This window comes from Orcinus orca, chromosome 11 (assembly GCF_937001465.1).
Source record: "Orcinus orca chromosome 11, mOrcOrc1.1, whole genome shotgun sequence".
In the NCBI taxonomy this organism is placed as follows: Eukaryota; Metazoa; Chordata; class Mammalia; order Artiodactyla; family Delphinidae; genus Orcinus; species Orcinus orca.
The window spans coordinates 49670903-49687778 of NC_064569.1; the positions used below are offsets into that span (position 1 = coordinate 49670903).

A 16876-nucleotide genomic window follows, 5' to 3' on the forward strand; every position below is an offset into this window, starting at 1 on the left:
GTATAGATAGGCTTGTTACGAGAACATTGGGAAGGCTCCTAACCCAACCTGGGAGTCTGAAGCTGAGTCTTGATGCTTGAAAAGGAGTTAGCCAGGCAAACAAGGTGTAGAAGCTGTAAGTAAGGGAAGTTACTTAAATACATGCGGTATAAAACAGTTCGATCTATTTGGATACTCTATCCCACTGTTGCCATTGTGTAACTTCCTGAGCAGCTTGATGGAAAAAGTTTGAATCAGGAAGGTGACACATTCATATTAATATTTTTATACTCTGTACATTACTCTGACAGCAGTGTGAAAGGTATATTTCAGCGTATCATCAGTAAGACAGAGGTCTGTTGGTAGACTATTCCTATAATCTGGGATAGAAGATACAGGGGGCTGTACTTAATGCCTTGCTCACAAACTGACCTAATGGGTCAGAGAGATTTCTCTGCCATATAATGTGTTCTTATTTATTGTTTTCCCCCCTTTTTTAAAAAACATTAAACAGTTTTAATTTGTATCCTGCCTTTTATAATATTATATCATATATACTTTTTTTTTTTTTTTTTTTGCGGTATGCGGGCCTCTCACTGTTGTGGTCTCTCCCATCGTGGAGCACAGGCTCCGGACACGCAGGCTCAGCGGCCATCGCTCACGGGCCCAGCCGCTCTGCGGCATGTGGGATCCTCCCGGACTGGGGCACGAACCCGTGTCCCCTGCATCGGCAGGCGGACTGTCAACCACTGCGCCACCAGGGAAGCCCGTATATATACTTTTTTTGATGCCATCTTTTCTAATTTTTTAAATTGTTCCATATTTCATCAAGTGATTGTAGTTTATTTAACAATTCCTTTATGTTAGACATGTTTCAATATTTAGAATTATTTCTTTAAGATACATTTCTAGAAATGAAATTACTAAATTAAAGGGCATGAACATGTTCTTAGAATTTGTCATCATACCGCTTTCTGAAAAGGTAAAAGTTTATGCCTTTACTGACAGTATGTGAGTATATTTTTATAGCATCCTTGCCAGATGATTATTTTAAAAAATCTTTTTGGTAATTGAACAAGCAATGGCTTCTCATTTTAATTGACATTTCTTTTTAATGTTGAACATTTTTTTCTGAATTATTAAATTATTTTCTTTTTATTATTACTTTTTTTGGAGTTTTTGTGTTTTCTTTATCAAGTTGAGCTATTTATATAGCAAAAATATTAACTTCTCATCATGTTTATCATATTTTCTGCATCATTTACCTTTTAATTTTTTATCTAGATGCTTTTAATTTTTACATAATTTAACTAATTTTTCTTATTTGTTGCTCTCCACTTAGGCAGTCCTCCTCCTTCCACATAGTTGATAATCATTTTCATTGTCTTCTAGTTTTTCTATGGTTTGATTTTTTCTTTATAATATATGGGGTGACTTGAGGACCTAGATTTTTTTTTCTTTTGCAAAATTACTAACCGATTGTACCAACATCATTCTTCCTTTTCCTGTAATGTACTTTTAAGATGAAGCTGCTCATACTTTTATTTGTCCTCATATTGAATCATTTAAAATATTTTCAGACATTTTGAACCATTAAAATTTTTTTACTGTTAGAAATATCAGTCTTTCCCATAACTAGATTTTAAGGGTTTTGAGGGTAGCAATCATGTCTGCATCACATTTTATTTCTTTCACAAGAATTATAATATGTTATTTAATGACTGTTAAAATTTATAATAAAACTTTTATTAACCCCTATTAGTGTGATTCATAGTGGGGTATCCTAGTTTAATTCTTTTTTTCCAGGATAAAAACTGCAATTTTGCAGTGAAACTGCTCAGAGCAAGGAAACCCCTAGGATATGGGGACCTGCTGGACCTCTTTCAGGTGTGTGAAAGTGCATCATTTGATCTCACAGTTATAAAATTTGGAAGTAAAATATATTTATCAAACACACAGTGTTATTCTGTTAAAGGAGTTGTGCTTCTTAAGGGACTTAGGTAGAAATTAAACTTTTTTTCTCCCCACCCCACCGCCCACCCACCAAGTTTTGATTAAAAAGAGTTGACCTTTTCCTCTTTTTTCCATGGAATGATTTTTTAAAAAATGGTTAAGGCAAGATGTCTTTATATTGCTGCACAGCCTTTTCCTCAATGTGGTTTCTAAAGTCTAAACCCGTAGGAAGCTTTTTATGTAAAGCCACCTTTAAGTGCATGTAATTAAAATTATTGTTTATAAAGAGAAAGCAGCAATTGCTCAATTAGAAGAGTAGAATTAATTTCTGCTTCTTAGGACCATTATGACATTTAACAGAAGAGAAAAATAATTAGAAACTTCTAAAAAACGACCTTTATATTACTTCATTGTGATCTAGATATGGTAGATATGTTTCCGTTTTTCACATTATGCTTCAAAAAACAGAATAGATCAATAGGTTTTATTTTTTGGTTGTTCTTGATCATCTATTCTGGATAACAGAAATTTCCTTTGACCATTATATTCTCATATAAACTGGGAGAAAAAAAAGTAGGAAGGGTGCCTTTGACTTACATTAAAATAGAGTTAAAAATTACTTTTATTATTACCTTAACTCAGCATGATAGATCCGGATAACTGTGACTGACATGTATACAATATTTCAGTGTAACTCACCTTATTTTATTCATTCTAAGATACACAGTTTTTTCACATGTTAATATTCCCCAAATTGGTATGCATTTTACAATTAATGGCATCTTAGAATCACTGTGGGCCAGATAGTGTTGTAGTTGTCTTTTTCAGTGCATGTGTGAACTTGTTCATACTGTCACATCAGTTGAGTTAACGGTGCATTGTTGGTATCACGTAAGTTTCATTGCTATTTGAAATGTCACCCTAGTTGTTGTGCAAAAACTTTCTGTTAACATCTTATGGTAAGGTCAAAAAAAGCACCACCATCAAAGCCTGCAGAATGGGTGTCATTAGCTTAGAAGAATATCTCAGAGACAGTAGTGAAGTACTCTCAAGCAATGAGGCATCCTAAACAAACAATCCAATTAAAAATTGGACAGAAGATCTAAATAGACATTTTTTCCAAAGAAGATATACAGATGGCCAACAGATACATGAAAAGATGCTCAACATCATTAATCATCAGGGATATGCAAATCAAAACCACAATAAGGATATCACCTTATACCTGTTAGAATGGCTATTATCAAAAAGATAAGAAATAACAATGGCCTTCTTGGCCTAGAGTATGAAATTGTGAGGAAAAAGTATAAGTGATTAGAATGCATCGTATCATAGTTTAATTGGCAAAGGTAATTGGCACTGATTTTCTTTCTGGCGATATGGGTGTGTCTTAAAAATCATTGTCATCAGAGCCTCTATGAAAGTACATTGTTTTTCTTCATTCATCTGAAGACTTCAGGCAATTGGTTTCTATTAGACACTTTTGACTCTTTTAATTTCCATTTGCATCAAATGCTGTTTACCTTAAAGAGTGGCAGCATAATGTTGTGGGAAGAATAGTGAACCCGGGATTAGAAGACATTTTCAGTTTCTGGTTTTACCACCTACTTATTGTTTTACTTGGTCCAAATCATACCCTATAAACTCTATATGAGTATTGTGATACTCAAATGAGAAACACAAGTTAATGTAATAAAAATTATAAGTGCCACTTGTTAGTATTGAAAACTTATATTTGCCTGAACAAGATTTAATAATTTGGAATATTCTGCAGAGTTAAGGATGGCGTCGTACTTCATTGATTCTGGCAGAATTGAATATAGCAGGATATTTACTGCTTCAGAATAGTATTTTTTGAGCTTTATTGTCATCTTTTAATCACTCATGTAAAATGTTTTGTGACATTGTTATGGAAATTTTATGTCTCTGGTTTTGATTCAAAATCTTTATGAACAAGAAAACAAGGAAATAAGGCAGGGGAGCTTTTTTGAAAACACTGTTCTTTGCCAGTCATATTTGCCTTCTCTTAGCTGTGCTAAATCAGTGATTTATACTGGCATACTGAGGGACTTTGCAGAGCATGCTGTAGTAAATAGTAGTCTTTATTTGCCATACCATAAAGGGAGCTTTGGGAGAAGAAAGAAGGGGATTTAAGTGATAAAATTAATGTTAACACTAGTTTTACACTTTTAAAGGTGATTCTGGATGACTTTCTCACAATTTCTTTTGAAAAACATGTTAAAACTCAGATTTCTGTGTCTTTATTACAATTCTTAACGTCAAAAAATAATTGATGGATGTAGTACATTTGAAAACAAATACCAAACACATAAGTTTAAAGTTCTCTTGACTTGGAATTTTATGTTATTTATTCAAATTCCCTGAGGATGACAAACCTGTCTTGTTCATCTTTGTGTAGCCATTCAGTAAGTGTGTATTGATTTAATTTCATTTTGTAAATTTAATTATGTATAATTCAGTTTGTGCATTTTCTAATCTTTTACATTTTTGTTGACATTTTAAAACTTCTGAAAGTATTGGCTTGGTAGAAGGAGTTATTTTAAGATTTGGAATTACAGCATGTGCATCCAATTAGTTTAAAGCAATATTTCAGTAATAAGAGGAGTAATGTTATTGTTTTTAATGAGTTTACTTCTTGAAGAAGAAATTAGAGCCAATGAATTCAAGGCATATAATAAAATTCTAGGGATCTTCTGAATATTCATTCAGAAATGTGGTGGGGTTGATGTATATACTATTTTTAATTACTTTTCTGCTCTAGAATGTGAATTCTTATTCCTGTTTTCCCTTTTGCACTATTGAAGAAATAGAGTCTTTCTCTGACGTGGGATAGAACTTCTGAGAAATTGCCATTAAAGAGTTTATAGAAGAAGATGGAGGAGAACCGAAGGAGTGTCAGGAGAAAGGCATGGGAGAGCTGAACTTAAGGGGGAGTAGATTAGATACAGAGTCTGTAGTATTTATGTGAAGTATTTTAACTCTTACTGCTTGATTTTTATTTTGGTATTTATTTTACATTAAGTGATTTTTATTAAGATTGTCATTACTGGTTGTAATTATATAAAAATATTCTTATTTATGAATTATGTTTAAAATTTTATTTTATATGTGTTCCAAATAAAGCATTGAAAGAGAACAGCTCAGAGGTTGTTCAGCCTTTTCTAATGGGTTGTGGAACCAAGGAACCGAAGATCACTCAGCTATGTTTAGCCGCCATTCAGAGGCTCATGTCCCATGAAGTTGTGTCTGAGGTAATGTGAAGATTTTATCTGAACTGTGCACTTACAAATCAAATCATGAGTTTTCATAAGGAGAGAATAAAACATACCTGATATTTTAATGTACAATAGTGCTTGAAGGACATTGGCTTAATTTTAAAAGGTTACCAAATTGTCTCATTATTAAACGCTCAGAATAAAGAACGAAGTACATTTTGTCAAGTCATTTGTAATCTAAGAATTCATAGTTCACTAATATAGATGAAATCTTAAGAACCAAGCAAGTTTTCAATATCACTGACGGAGAATATTATTCATAAATTATTTTTTAAAAGGTAGGAGAGAAAATCATGACTGTTTGCTAGATTATCTGAACTGATAATTTGTTGTTCGTTAACTTAAAGCTATTGTTTGTATCTGACCTTATGATGGTAAAATAAGGAAAAACATTTCATCACTATGAATCTGCATCACTTTTCTTATTTAAGGACCCAAACACCTATATTTTATTTGTTGACAATAATTAAAATCATTGTTTTACAGACTGCAGCTGGAAATATAATTAACATGCTTTGGCAGCTAATGGAAAATAGTCTTGAAGAACTTAAGCTGCTTCAAACAGTTCTTGTTCTTTTAACAACCAATACAGTAGTTCATGACGAGGCACTCTCGAAGGTAGGAATCCTGTTTGTCAAAGTTCGTAAGTGCTTTGAGACAGTATTTGAATAAGCTGACTGAAAGAGAAAAGCCTGGTGCTGTTTGAACAGCACCTTTCCTGTAGCTATCTCAGTAATGCACATTGCATGTTAAAAGCCATCGGTGCTTTATTTTTCACAGGTTAGAAGTGAAATTAGGTTAGGGTGATTAAGCAGAGCCCCTTGGATATAGCTGACAGGCTTAGTTATGAATAGGATGTGGCAGAAGAAAAGGAATAGAGAAAGAGGAAAAGGAAAAAAAATGTGTTTTGAGGTATCAGTGTTCTCCACAATTACCTTGGGTATTCCTGATAGCTCTCCCTTTCCCCCTTTTAAAAATAATTTCACATATATATGTTATGTAAGCCAGATAGTTTAAATCTGTCCCTTAAATATCTGGAAAAATGTCCTTTTGGCATTGATACATTGATACTAGGTAAGGCTGCATTTATGATAGCTATTTCTCATTCCTTTCTTATTCCCACCCTCTTTAGGAACATATAACAGCTGTTCTATTATTTGTTTCACTCTTTAAAAAGTTTTTTAAAATTAAGAAATATTTCTAAAGAACAGAAAGTACAGCAAGTAATATAAAAACCAGTCTTTACTTAATGATTTACTATTTAGGGAAATTGTTGGAGTTTCAGTAATAGTTGTATTATAATTTGTATGCCTTTAAGAATGGTTGACTTGTAAAGTAGCAAAGTATACCATCACAGTATACTGTATAGAGACTATATCTCTTTTCTAGTTATTCATTTGATGTTCTTAGGATATAATGAGATTTTACTTAATTGCAAATAGCTTATTCTTTTACCCCATACCTGCTTTATAAAATATTTAATGTATTTTTATATATATGTTTGTTGTATATAGTTCCTCTTGGTTTCTAGCTATCAAATTATTGTTCTGATACATATATTTAAAATTTTATAAAAGGTTATCATTTGACCTACCCAAGCAATAAGAACTGATTATAGTTTTATAAATAAATATAGGATTTATTTTGGTATTTTGGTTAATTTGGAAATGTAATATTTGGGGATGAAAAATGAAGTATAAAGAAATAATATAAAATTGGGTAGTAGGAAAGCTTCTCTATAACGTGTACTTTTCCTTTATGTTGAAATTTTAAAAGTGTTAGTGGTATCAAAGGCATGCTTTCTTTTAAATGTTTAATATAATTAATATGATAAGGCATAGTATTTAAAAATACCATTATTATGTTTTCCTCCAAGAATGGCTTCTTTTAAAACTGTAAAACTTGTAGAAGAACACATAGGAGAAAATTTTTGTGACCTTGGGGTAGGTAGAGACTTCTTAGGTAGGGCACAAACCCATGAATCATAAGAGAAGCCACAGAATGGGGGGAAATAATTCACAAATATCTGACAAAGCACTTTTATCTAGAATTTATTGAAAACACTCTTACAACTCATTCATAAGACAACCCAATAAAAAATGGACAAATGATTTCAACAGACACTTTAAGAAATAATCTATTCAACTGACTAATGAATACATGGAAAGTGCCTCAGAATCTTTAGTTATCAGGGAAAAGCAAATTAAAACCACAAGGAGATATTATTACACACCCATTAGAATAGTTAAGATTTAAAAAGATTGACCATATCAAGTGTTGTTGAGAATATGGAATAATTTTGAACTCACACATACTGCTGGCAGGAATATAAAATTGTAAAGCAACTTTGGAAAACTAACAGTTTCTTTAAAATTTTAACTTATACTTACTATGTGATCTGTCCATTTCACTCCTAGGTGTTTACTTACCCAGGTAAATGAAAATACATGTCCTCATTGAGATTTGTATGTGAATGTTCACAGCAGTTTTTTGTACAGTAGCCAAAAACTGAAACAACCCAAGTGTCTATCAGGAGATGAATGGATAAGTAGAATGTGGTATAGTCATACCATGGAATAAAAAAGTATAAATTACTGATACAAAGAAAAACGTAGATGCATTTCACAAATATTACAAGTGAAAGAAACCAAACAGAAAAGAGCACATACTGAATGATTCTATTTGTATAGAAAATACCAGCTAATCTATAGTGATAAAAGCAGATTGGTGGTTACCTGGGGCCAAGGGTGGAGGAAAAAATGGACTGCAAGAGCACAAGGAAACTTTTAGGATGGTGGAAATGTCTTATACTTGGTTGTGGCAGTAGTTCCATAGGTGAATATAACTGTCAGAACTCATAAAATCATATACTTTAAAGGGATACAGTTTATTGTATATAAATTATACCTTAATAAAGTTGATTTTAAAAGAAAAAATGATTCCTTTTTTAAAAATTATTTTATTCATTTTTATGCTTAGCAAGTTTATATAGTATTTCTCCAGGTGATTTAGTGATACAACAAAGTTTGAGTACTTGCTATTTGCAAAAAAAAAGTTCTGGGAAAATAAAAGCACAACACATTATTATATACATGTTAAAAGAACGAGATTGTGAAAGGAGTATTTCACATTACCTTGGTCAATCTTATGTGTCTGTGTATTTACTGAGAGTTTGAATTATTTCAAAATGCTGAGCTTTTTGTAGTTTTATTATATGAAAGAGTGAGACTTTTAGTGTAGGTGATTGAAGCAGCAAAACAAATTATTTAATTTTGGGTTACATCAGATAAAATAAAGATAATAACCATGTTCCTCAATCTTATTTCACACTAAATGGAAATTGTTTTTTCAGGCAATTGTTCTTTGTTTTCGACTACACTTCACAAAAGATAATATTACAAATAATACAGCTGCTGCTACAGTGCGACAAGTTGTTACTGTTGTTTTTGAGAGGATGGTTGCTGAAGATGAACGACACAGAGGTAAAGTGAAATAAGTTGTTTCCTTTTGACAGTGGGTGGCTCTAACATCCATGCTTTTCTCTTTTATTGATTGTCAGCCATTCCCCTATGAACTTAGGCTACCTAAAAATTAGAATACTTTAAGAAGCCTGTTAGGGCTTCCCTGGTGGCGCAGTGGTTGAGAGTCCACCTGCCAAGGCAGGGGACACGGGTTCGTGCCCTGGTCCGGGAAGATCTCACATGGCGCGGAGCGGCTGGGCCCGTGAGCCATGGCCACTGAGCCTGCGCATCCGGAGCCTGTGCTCCACAATGGGAGAGGCCACAACGGTGAGAGGCCCGCGTACCACACACAAAAAATTTAAAAAAGCCTGTTCATTTTAACTTCATTATTATTGATAATGGCAATTCAAAAGATAAATCCCCCATAATTTTATCACCCTAAGAAGTGGACTCTATTTTCCATGTTTATTTCTAATATATTCATAATTTCATATCGAAGATGATAATTTCACATTTCACACCAGATGTTGCATTATAAGTATTTTCAGCCAAACATTACATTATATGAATTTTTCATGTTATTTTTGTAATTGAAATTTTAATGGTTGCACTATATTTTGTGGCTGTTCTATAATTTAATGAACTACTTGTGTTCATTAGTTTAGTATTGTTTTGAGTGTCTTCCTACATATATATTTCCATATGAATTATTTCTTTAGGGTAAATTCCCAAGAGTGAGCTTCCCTCATGTGAATCTTTGTCTCTGCCTATTAACATGTATTAATCAAGATTATTTATATAATGTAAAGTTTAATATTTTCATATTTTCATCAAATATTTGTAATTTTTAGCATCTTTTTCTTTGTGATTTACAACATTTCCTAAAAACTTAGAAACATGTCCTGTCACAGAGCTTACAGATACTATGCTTCTGTTATATTTTTTATAATTTGATAACTTTTAACCTTTTTTTCATTTGTTAACCCTTATTGGATGAAAAGTAAATTTTTTCCCATGATCAGTTGAAAAGATCATAAGGTGCTACCAAGAGCAACCTCTCTGTTTTATGGAGTCAAGAAACAAAAGATTAAACTTTTTTTTCCCTTTACATAGTTTTTTCTTTCCCCTTAAACTCTTTTTTTTTTTTTTTTTTTTTTCCCGGTACGCGGGCCTCTCACTGTTGTGACCTCTCCCGTTGCGGAGCACAGGCTCCGGACACACAGGCTCAGCGGCCATGGCCCACGGGCCCAGCCGCTCCGCGGCATGTGGGATCTTCCCGGACCGGGGCATGAACCCGTGTCCCCTGCATCGGCAGGCGGACTCTCAACCACTGCGCCACCAGGGAAGCCCTCCCCTTAAACTCTTGATATTAGCAATCTTTCATATCATTTGGTGTTTTTTTGGTAATACTGGTAAAAAACGGCAATACTAGTAAGTAATGATAATGGTGCCTACTCTAATAATTGCTTCACTTTTCCTGAAATTAACCATTGGTCAGATTTTTCACATTCAGTTTCAGACATTTAGTCTGTTGGTTTATTAGAATATTCCCACTGACTTTTGTCTCACTTTTCCTAGGGGAAATGCAGGTGGAATTCTAGCAGTTTGGAATATTAAGGAATTAAACTTAAGGGATAAAACAGGGCAGTTCTCCAGTTTGAATGTCTTGTATATTCATAATCTCAATATAAGTTCTGGATTGGTAGTTTTGCCTGTGTGTCTCTAAAGACTAATATCTCATTTAATACTTTCTAATAAGGTAGAAAATACTTAGAACCTCTTTCTTTTCAAGTAGTCATTGAGTCAACATTTATTCAAAACAGGCTGTCATAGCTTACAGGGAATGATATCTTCTTAGTATTCAAAGAAATTGGGAAGCCCCATTCTAGTTGACTCTTAGCTAGTCAATACCTGTGACTGACATAGTACTTGTGGCAGATCAAGCAGTTAATTCTTTTGAAGATGGAGAGATGATAGAGAAATTAACCATGTGATAAATATTTATATGTTTGATATTTAATGGTACATTCAAAGATCATGTGGATTTTAAATCCATGAAATAAAGAGACTGGAGAAAGGGGTACTGAGAAAATCAAATGTATGTGTAAAGATACTAAGTTTATTAAAATGAATGTAAGATAGTGAAGAGTGATTTTTATGGCATTTTGTGTAAAAATGGGATTCCCAATTTTTCTTTCCATTTTGGAGGCATGGTTCTGAAGTTATTATTAAAGTTTATAATTCTATAAATAAGTATTTATTTTAAGCATACCTTTTGGACAGTATATATGATTTATTAACGGTCATTATGAACTCCTAAAACCCCTCTAATTTTGATTGCAGATGTTGTAGAACAACCAGTACTAGTCCAAGGAAATAGTAACAGAAGATCTGTCAGTACCCTCAAACCTTGTGCTAAAGATGCATATATGCTTTTCCAGGTATTTCAGTTGATAAGAATAATTTTTATTATACGAATAATTTTTATTATACAATATAGTTTTGTATGAATTTTTGATTTTGGAATTTTGTATCTGATTCAGTTTTTTAAGCGTCATTTTTTTTAATTGTCCAATTTTATAGTGTCAAAGAGGTACAGGTTACCCCCACTATCTGACAGTAGCACATTTCTGTGAAACCTTTCATAAGGCAAAATGGCCTAAAGTGAAAAAGCAATTACCTTAGTACACAATTACCTAACGAATGCACAAAATAGATCGAGATAAAGCACAGATGCTCACAGACACAGTTCAAAGCTATGGCAGCTTGATGCTGAGATGCTGAGTGTAGTTCCCGGGGAAAGAGCTTGGCAGTACCACTCTTGCTGCCTGGGGTGTGTGCTACCTCTACTATGGGCTCGCTGCAAAGCAAGTGCTGACACGATTTTCACTTTTGCCTTTTTTTTTTTTTTTTTTTTCTGTAAAAGTGAAAATCCTCTTCAGATTTCTTCTGGTTAGAGAAAACAGGTGCTAACGTAGGTCTTCTGTAAAAGCTAAGTGGTAAAGCGAACTTTTGAAAAGCCCGTGATACCTGTATTTAAAAAAAATTCTAAAACATTAAAGAGCATCTATAGCTAATTAACATGATGAAATGTTATGTTTCACTTTAAGGAAATAAAATGAATTAAACCCTGAACTAGATATATTAGGGATGACTAGTCATATAAAATACTTCCTTTAATAGGAAAATTAAAGTACTAAATTTCTGTTCTACCTAATGTAATTTGATATGCAAATACCTGATTTTTACATTACTTGTCGTGAATAAAATAAGATTAACCTGCACTGAAAATTTTATTAATTTTGTTTAAAGGGTTAAGTGGTTTTTCATTAAAACCATGTTAGAATAACCACTTATCTGTGCACTCTATATATTTAGTTTACTTACATAATCAACTATTACAATTAATCAAAATTTGAATTACCAGTACTTAGTTTCTAAGGAGTAAAACCTATTATTTAAGAAGAGATACTTTAAAAAAATTTTTGTGAACTATAAAATGAAAGGACATTTCATTCCAGCATGTGAAATATTTTATTTATTTTTTATTCATTGTTTGATTTATTTTCCCAGGACCTTTGTCAGTTGGTTAATGCTGATGCCCCTTACTGGCTAGTAGGCATGACAGAAATGACCCGAACATTTGGCCTCGAATTACTTGAGTCAGTCTTGAATGATTTTCCACAAGTCTTTTTACAAGTAAGCCATTTGTAGTATCTTGCAACAAAATTAATCTTTAATTTTTTCACAGATACTTTTCAAGAGAGTAACATGTATTTTTCCCCCACATTAAAAAATGCAAAAAATTATAACCTTAGACTTTAGGCATATAATAATTTGCTGATATCTTAATTTTTGTTGTGCCCAAGCAGTTTGGAATTTTAACATTAGAAGGAATTCCTAGAGTGTCTAGTCAAGCATTTCCCAATCTAAGGGTGTACAGAGGAATGTGGTACGTGAGCTATTTTTATAATATTTAAAAGCCTTAAAAAATTGTCACTAATTTTTTTACTTGTTTGTATGCAGCTTTGTGCTTTAACATAATTTAAATGGAAAAAAGAAGTCGTCAATGCTTAATAAATTTAATGTGCTATACAGACTATTTCAAAACAGAAGGTTAATAGGGGAAAAAGTGAGAAAGAATTCAAACTTTTCATTTTACTTGTAAGAAGCTAAAGTCCAAAAGTGATTCAGGGATTTACATGGGGTTCTTTAGTTATTAGCAGATCTTGAACAAAAACTTAGAACTTTTAACTACTACTCTAGCTCCTTTCCCTACCATGCTGCCCCTCCCTAAATCATCTATTTTATCCTTGCTTTTACCTAAAAATGTGTGAATCAAGTGAGAAAAAAGTAGAAAGAAGGTCCTTTAGCCCAAGAGTTGGGACTGAAACTTTTACTACATGGTTCATAATTTTTGGTCCGTGTTAGACAACTGTTCAGTGCTTTCAATGATAACAATATTAACTGATGATTCCCTTTCTTGTATTAGTATAGGATAAGTGTAGATACAACTCGACTAATCATCTTGTATAAACTGATAGCTGTAACAGCTACCACTTTGGACTGCCTACTCCGTGCTGTGACTTTGCTAAATTCCTTATATATCATACTCTCTTTAAGCTGCACAAATGCCTGAGAAGTACCAGTTATTCCTACTTTACACAGGAGGAAGCTAAGACTTTAAGAGGGTTAAATAATTTGTCTAAGGTTTCATAGTTTGTAAGTGCCCTCACCCTCTAGCCATACTGTCATTCTTGTTGTTGCTAAATGACCCAGGTGGACTCCTGCTCCTAGGCCTTTGTACTTCCTGCTTCCTGAACCCGGAATGCTTTTCTCCCATATGGCTTGTTCTCTTACTCTTTTGAGGTCTTTACTCAATGGTCAACCTACCAGATAAACTTTCCTCACCACTGTGTAAAATGGCGGCTGTTTTTCATGGCAGCACCCTTGTCTTTCTTACTCCTTGTTATTTTTCTTTGTGTCACTTATTTCCTCCTGACATATGTATTTGTACATTAGTTGATCTCACTTCCCCTACAGGAAAGTAAGCTCTATGAGGCAGGGACTTAGTTCACTGTTGTATAGGTGCCTATAGTGGTGCCTGGCATATGACAGGTGTTCAATAAATATTTAAATGAATGAGTGAATGAATTTGTAAATGAATTTGAATTTGACGAGATCGGGTGCGTTCAGGGTGGTATGGCCATAGACAATGAATTTGAATTTGAAATGTCTATAGTTTGGATTATGTTTTTTAATTTTGTAGGAAAAGATTTGAAAAAATGTTTCCAGATTTATTGTACCCATAATCTATTGTACTTTATTCTTCCTGCTCTAATGCAGAGGAGAAAAAAGAATTATTCTTTGTAAGATCCTAAAATTTACACCTACAAAGTTATCTTCAAGAGAGAAATATTTGCTTTCATTCACTCATTATTCACTCATCCAATCAAAATTTACCAATCCCTTACAATATGCTAGTCCATGTGTTCAGTGTCAAGGATACAGAATTTAAATAAGACAGATAAAATTCCTGCCCTTACGGCACTTACCAATCTAATTGGAAGAAAAACATTAACTGAATGATAAGCCATGATGAGTGCTGTGAGGGAAAAGTATAAAAAGTGCTATGGAAATGAGTAACATAGGTACCAAACCTGGTGGAGAGTTGGTGATGAATGAAGGCTATGAAGCTTTCACCTGAAAGATAAAGAGTAGTTAGTTGGGGGAAATAGGTAGTATAGGAAAAGAATATTCCAGAGCAGTGGCTCTAAGAAAGGATCTGTCTTCTCTTTTAGAAAATAAGCTTTATAAGGGCAGGGACAAAATCGAACTTAACCTTGAATTCCTTTACCTAGCACAGTGCTTGGTACATATTAAACAGTCAGCAAGTAAATGCTGAATAAATCATTGAAATGTGAATAAAAAAAGCAGTCTTTTACCTTCTTCAAAATAAAATCAGTGAGTTATAGGACTAATTATACTTACTAATCAAAGATGACTTTTGGCTTTCTGGCTTGAGCAGTGTGTTGCTTGCTACTAAGGTGGAATACTCTATGGGCAGAACTTTTGCTAGAAAGGATAGTTTATTCAGTTTTGAACTTACTCATTTTGAGATACCTGAGTGTACACAAAATGGTAGTTTAATTTATACATCTCGAGCTCAGAAGTAAGGTTTTGGGCTAAAGTTATAAATTTAAACTTCACTGGCATATAGTTGCTAATTGAAGGTATGAGAGTGAATGAGATCACCTATGGCGATAACATATGGAAGTGAGGACCTGATATTCTGGAGCTCTGAGGAACCTCATTGTTAAATGGTTGGGCATGAAAGGATGAGCATACAAAAGAGACTAAGAACATGGGGGCCAGAAATGTAGGAATGTATCTGAGAGACTGTGGCATAATAAAAGACAAAAGCAGAGAAAGCTTCAAGATGAACCAAGTAATCAGTTATGTCAGGTGCTTCAAAGAAATTTGGTAAGACTGAAAGGGCAGTGTTTGTCCACAGAGATCATGAGTATAATGAGAATAGTTTCAGTGGAGATGGAGTGGTTGATGGGGGTTGTGGAGGAAACCCAGCTGCAGCTAGTTGAATAGTGAGGGGGAAAAGTGAATAGATAAAACTTTTCAGAGTTGTCTGTAATATTTATGAATTAACCAATACCTAAGGTTATTTAATAAAGTATGAAAACGGATTAACTATGCTTTTCATTTTGTCAGTGAAACTACTGCAGATTTGAGAGTAGAATTTCAAATCACTTAACTCTTAAGATCCCATTTTTTGGGGGGAAGAATTAAAAGTACATTAAAATGGATATAAAAGCAATTATACTCCAATAAAGATGTTTAAAAAAATGGATATAAAAGACTAGAAGGATATATATTTGGAGTCAACAATGATGACTCACTAACTTATCTCTGGGAGGTGAGATGAAGCAAAGCTTTTATTTTTTACTTATCTGTGTTTTCTTTCTTTTTTTTTCTCTAGTGAAGCTGATATTTTTCCTTGAATGAACCTGATTTTTTTTAAAAAATACATTTTACAAATTTTGTGATTCTGAACAAATAAACTGCTCTATGCCTTATTTTTCCTTTTTTTGGTAAGATTAAAGGATTAGATTGGTAGATTTTTATTATTGTTTCTTTGCGGCTTCAATGAAATTGAGATGCTTAAAATAACAGAATAATATATATTTGAGATTAGACATTAAATATAGACTGGACTTTGTATTGTCAGTATAATGGGACTACTTTTGGCTAATATAGTCAAGGCATTAATAGGTTAAGGGAGCTTTTCTGCATAATATGCCATAATTCTAAGTAAAATTTAAGAATTCTTTGCAAGATTCCCAGACTTTAAAATAATTATGCTTGTTTGTCATTGTGTTTTTATCAGCTTTTTGTGTTCTGTTCAAGCAATCTAAGTAGAACAAAATATTAATTAGTAAATCTTCTATGCATGAATAGAATTATCTTTGCAAAATAAAATCTGAATTATATAATTTATTATACTTTATTAATCAGATTTTTTGTCAGCTGCCTATTTAAATGCTTTATCTGTTTGAATTTGTGTAATGTATTTTCTTTCTTTTGTTCTTTATGTTTTTAATTGCTAGTGTCCTACTAAAATTAAAATTCCTAGTAATAAACATCATTTTAATTCCAAAATTATTAAATGTTGAACTTAGATTCTTTTTAAAACTTCTTGAAATATTGTTTGATCTTATATTCTCAAAGAACAATACTAATTTCAGAATTGTGTGTAAAATGGTAAAATAGTAAACTGTATAAACTTATAATAAAGCTAAATTATTCATACTGATTATTAAAGATTATTATTAACTGTGAGACTGTTTTATAAGCATTAAGTACAAACTAAGTTAATTCTTCTTTTTTTTCTTTTTTTTTTTTAATCTTTGCAAATAGCATCAGGAATTTAGTTTCCTCCTCAAAGAAAGGGTATGTCCTCTTGTGATAAAGCTCTTTTCTCCAAATATAAAGTTCAGACAAGGTTCCAGCACTTCATCTTCTCCAGCACCAGTTGAAAAACCATATTTTCCTATCTGCATGCGTTTGCTGAGAGTAGTATCTGTTCTGATTAAGCAATTTTACAGTCTTTTGGTAAGTGCTAATTTTTATATGTGTTTGTGTGTGTAATCGCATGAAGTCTCTTCTGAGAAG

At 32.8% G+C, this 16876-nt stretch overlaps 1 protein-coding gene across 3 annotated transcripts in view; it reads left to right on the forward strand.

Annotated features, from left to right (window-relative positions):
• Positions 1-16876, forward strand: part of MON2 (MON2 homolog, regulator of endosome-to-Golgi trafficking) — a 121119-nt gene that overhangs the window by 18644 nt on the left and 85599 nt on the right. For 2 of the 3 annotated variants that reach the window (XM_004276583.3, XM_012535478.3), the window contains exons 3-8: positions 5077-5204; positions 5715-5846; positions 8581-8710; positions 11033-11130; positions 12263-12388; positions 16622-16816. In XM_004276583.3, the coding sequence (XP_004276631.1) occupies positions 5077-5204; positions 5715-5846; positions 8581-8710; positions 11033-11130; positions 12263-12388; positions 16622-16816 (809 nt within the window). Of the gene's footprint in view, positions 1-5076; positions 5205-5714; positions 5847-8580; positions 8711-9874; positions 11131-12262; positions 12389-16621; positions 16817-16876 lie in introns of those variants that run through there. The other variant, XM_049693959.1, reaches the window with a different exon arrangement.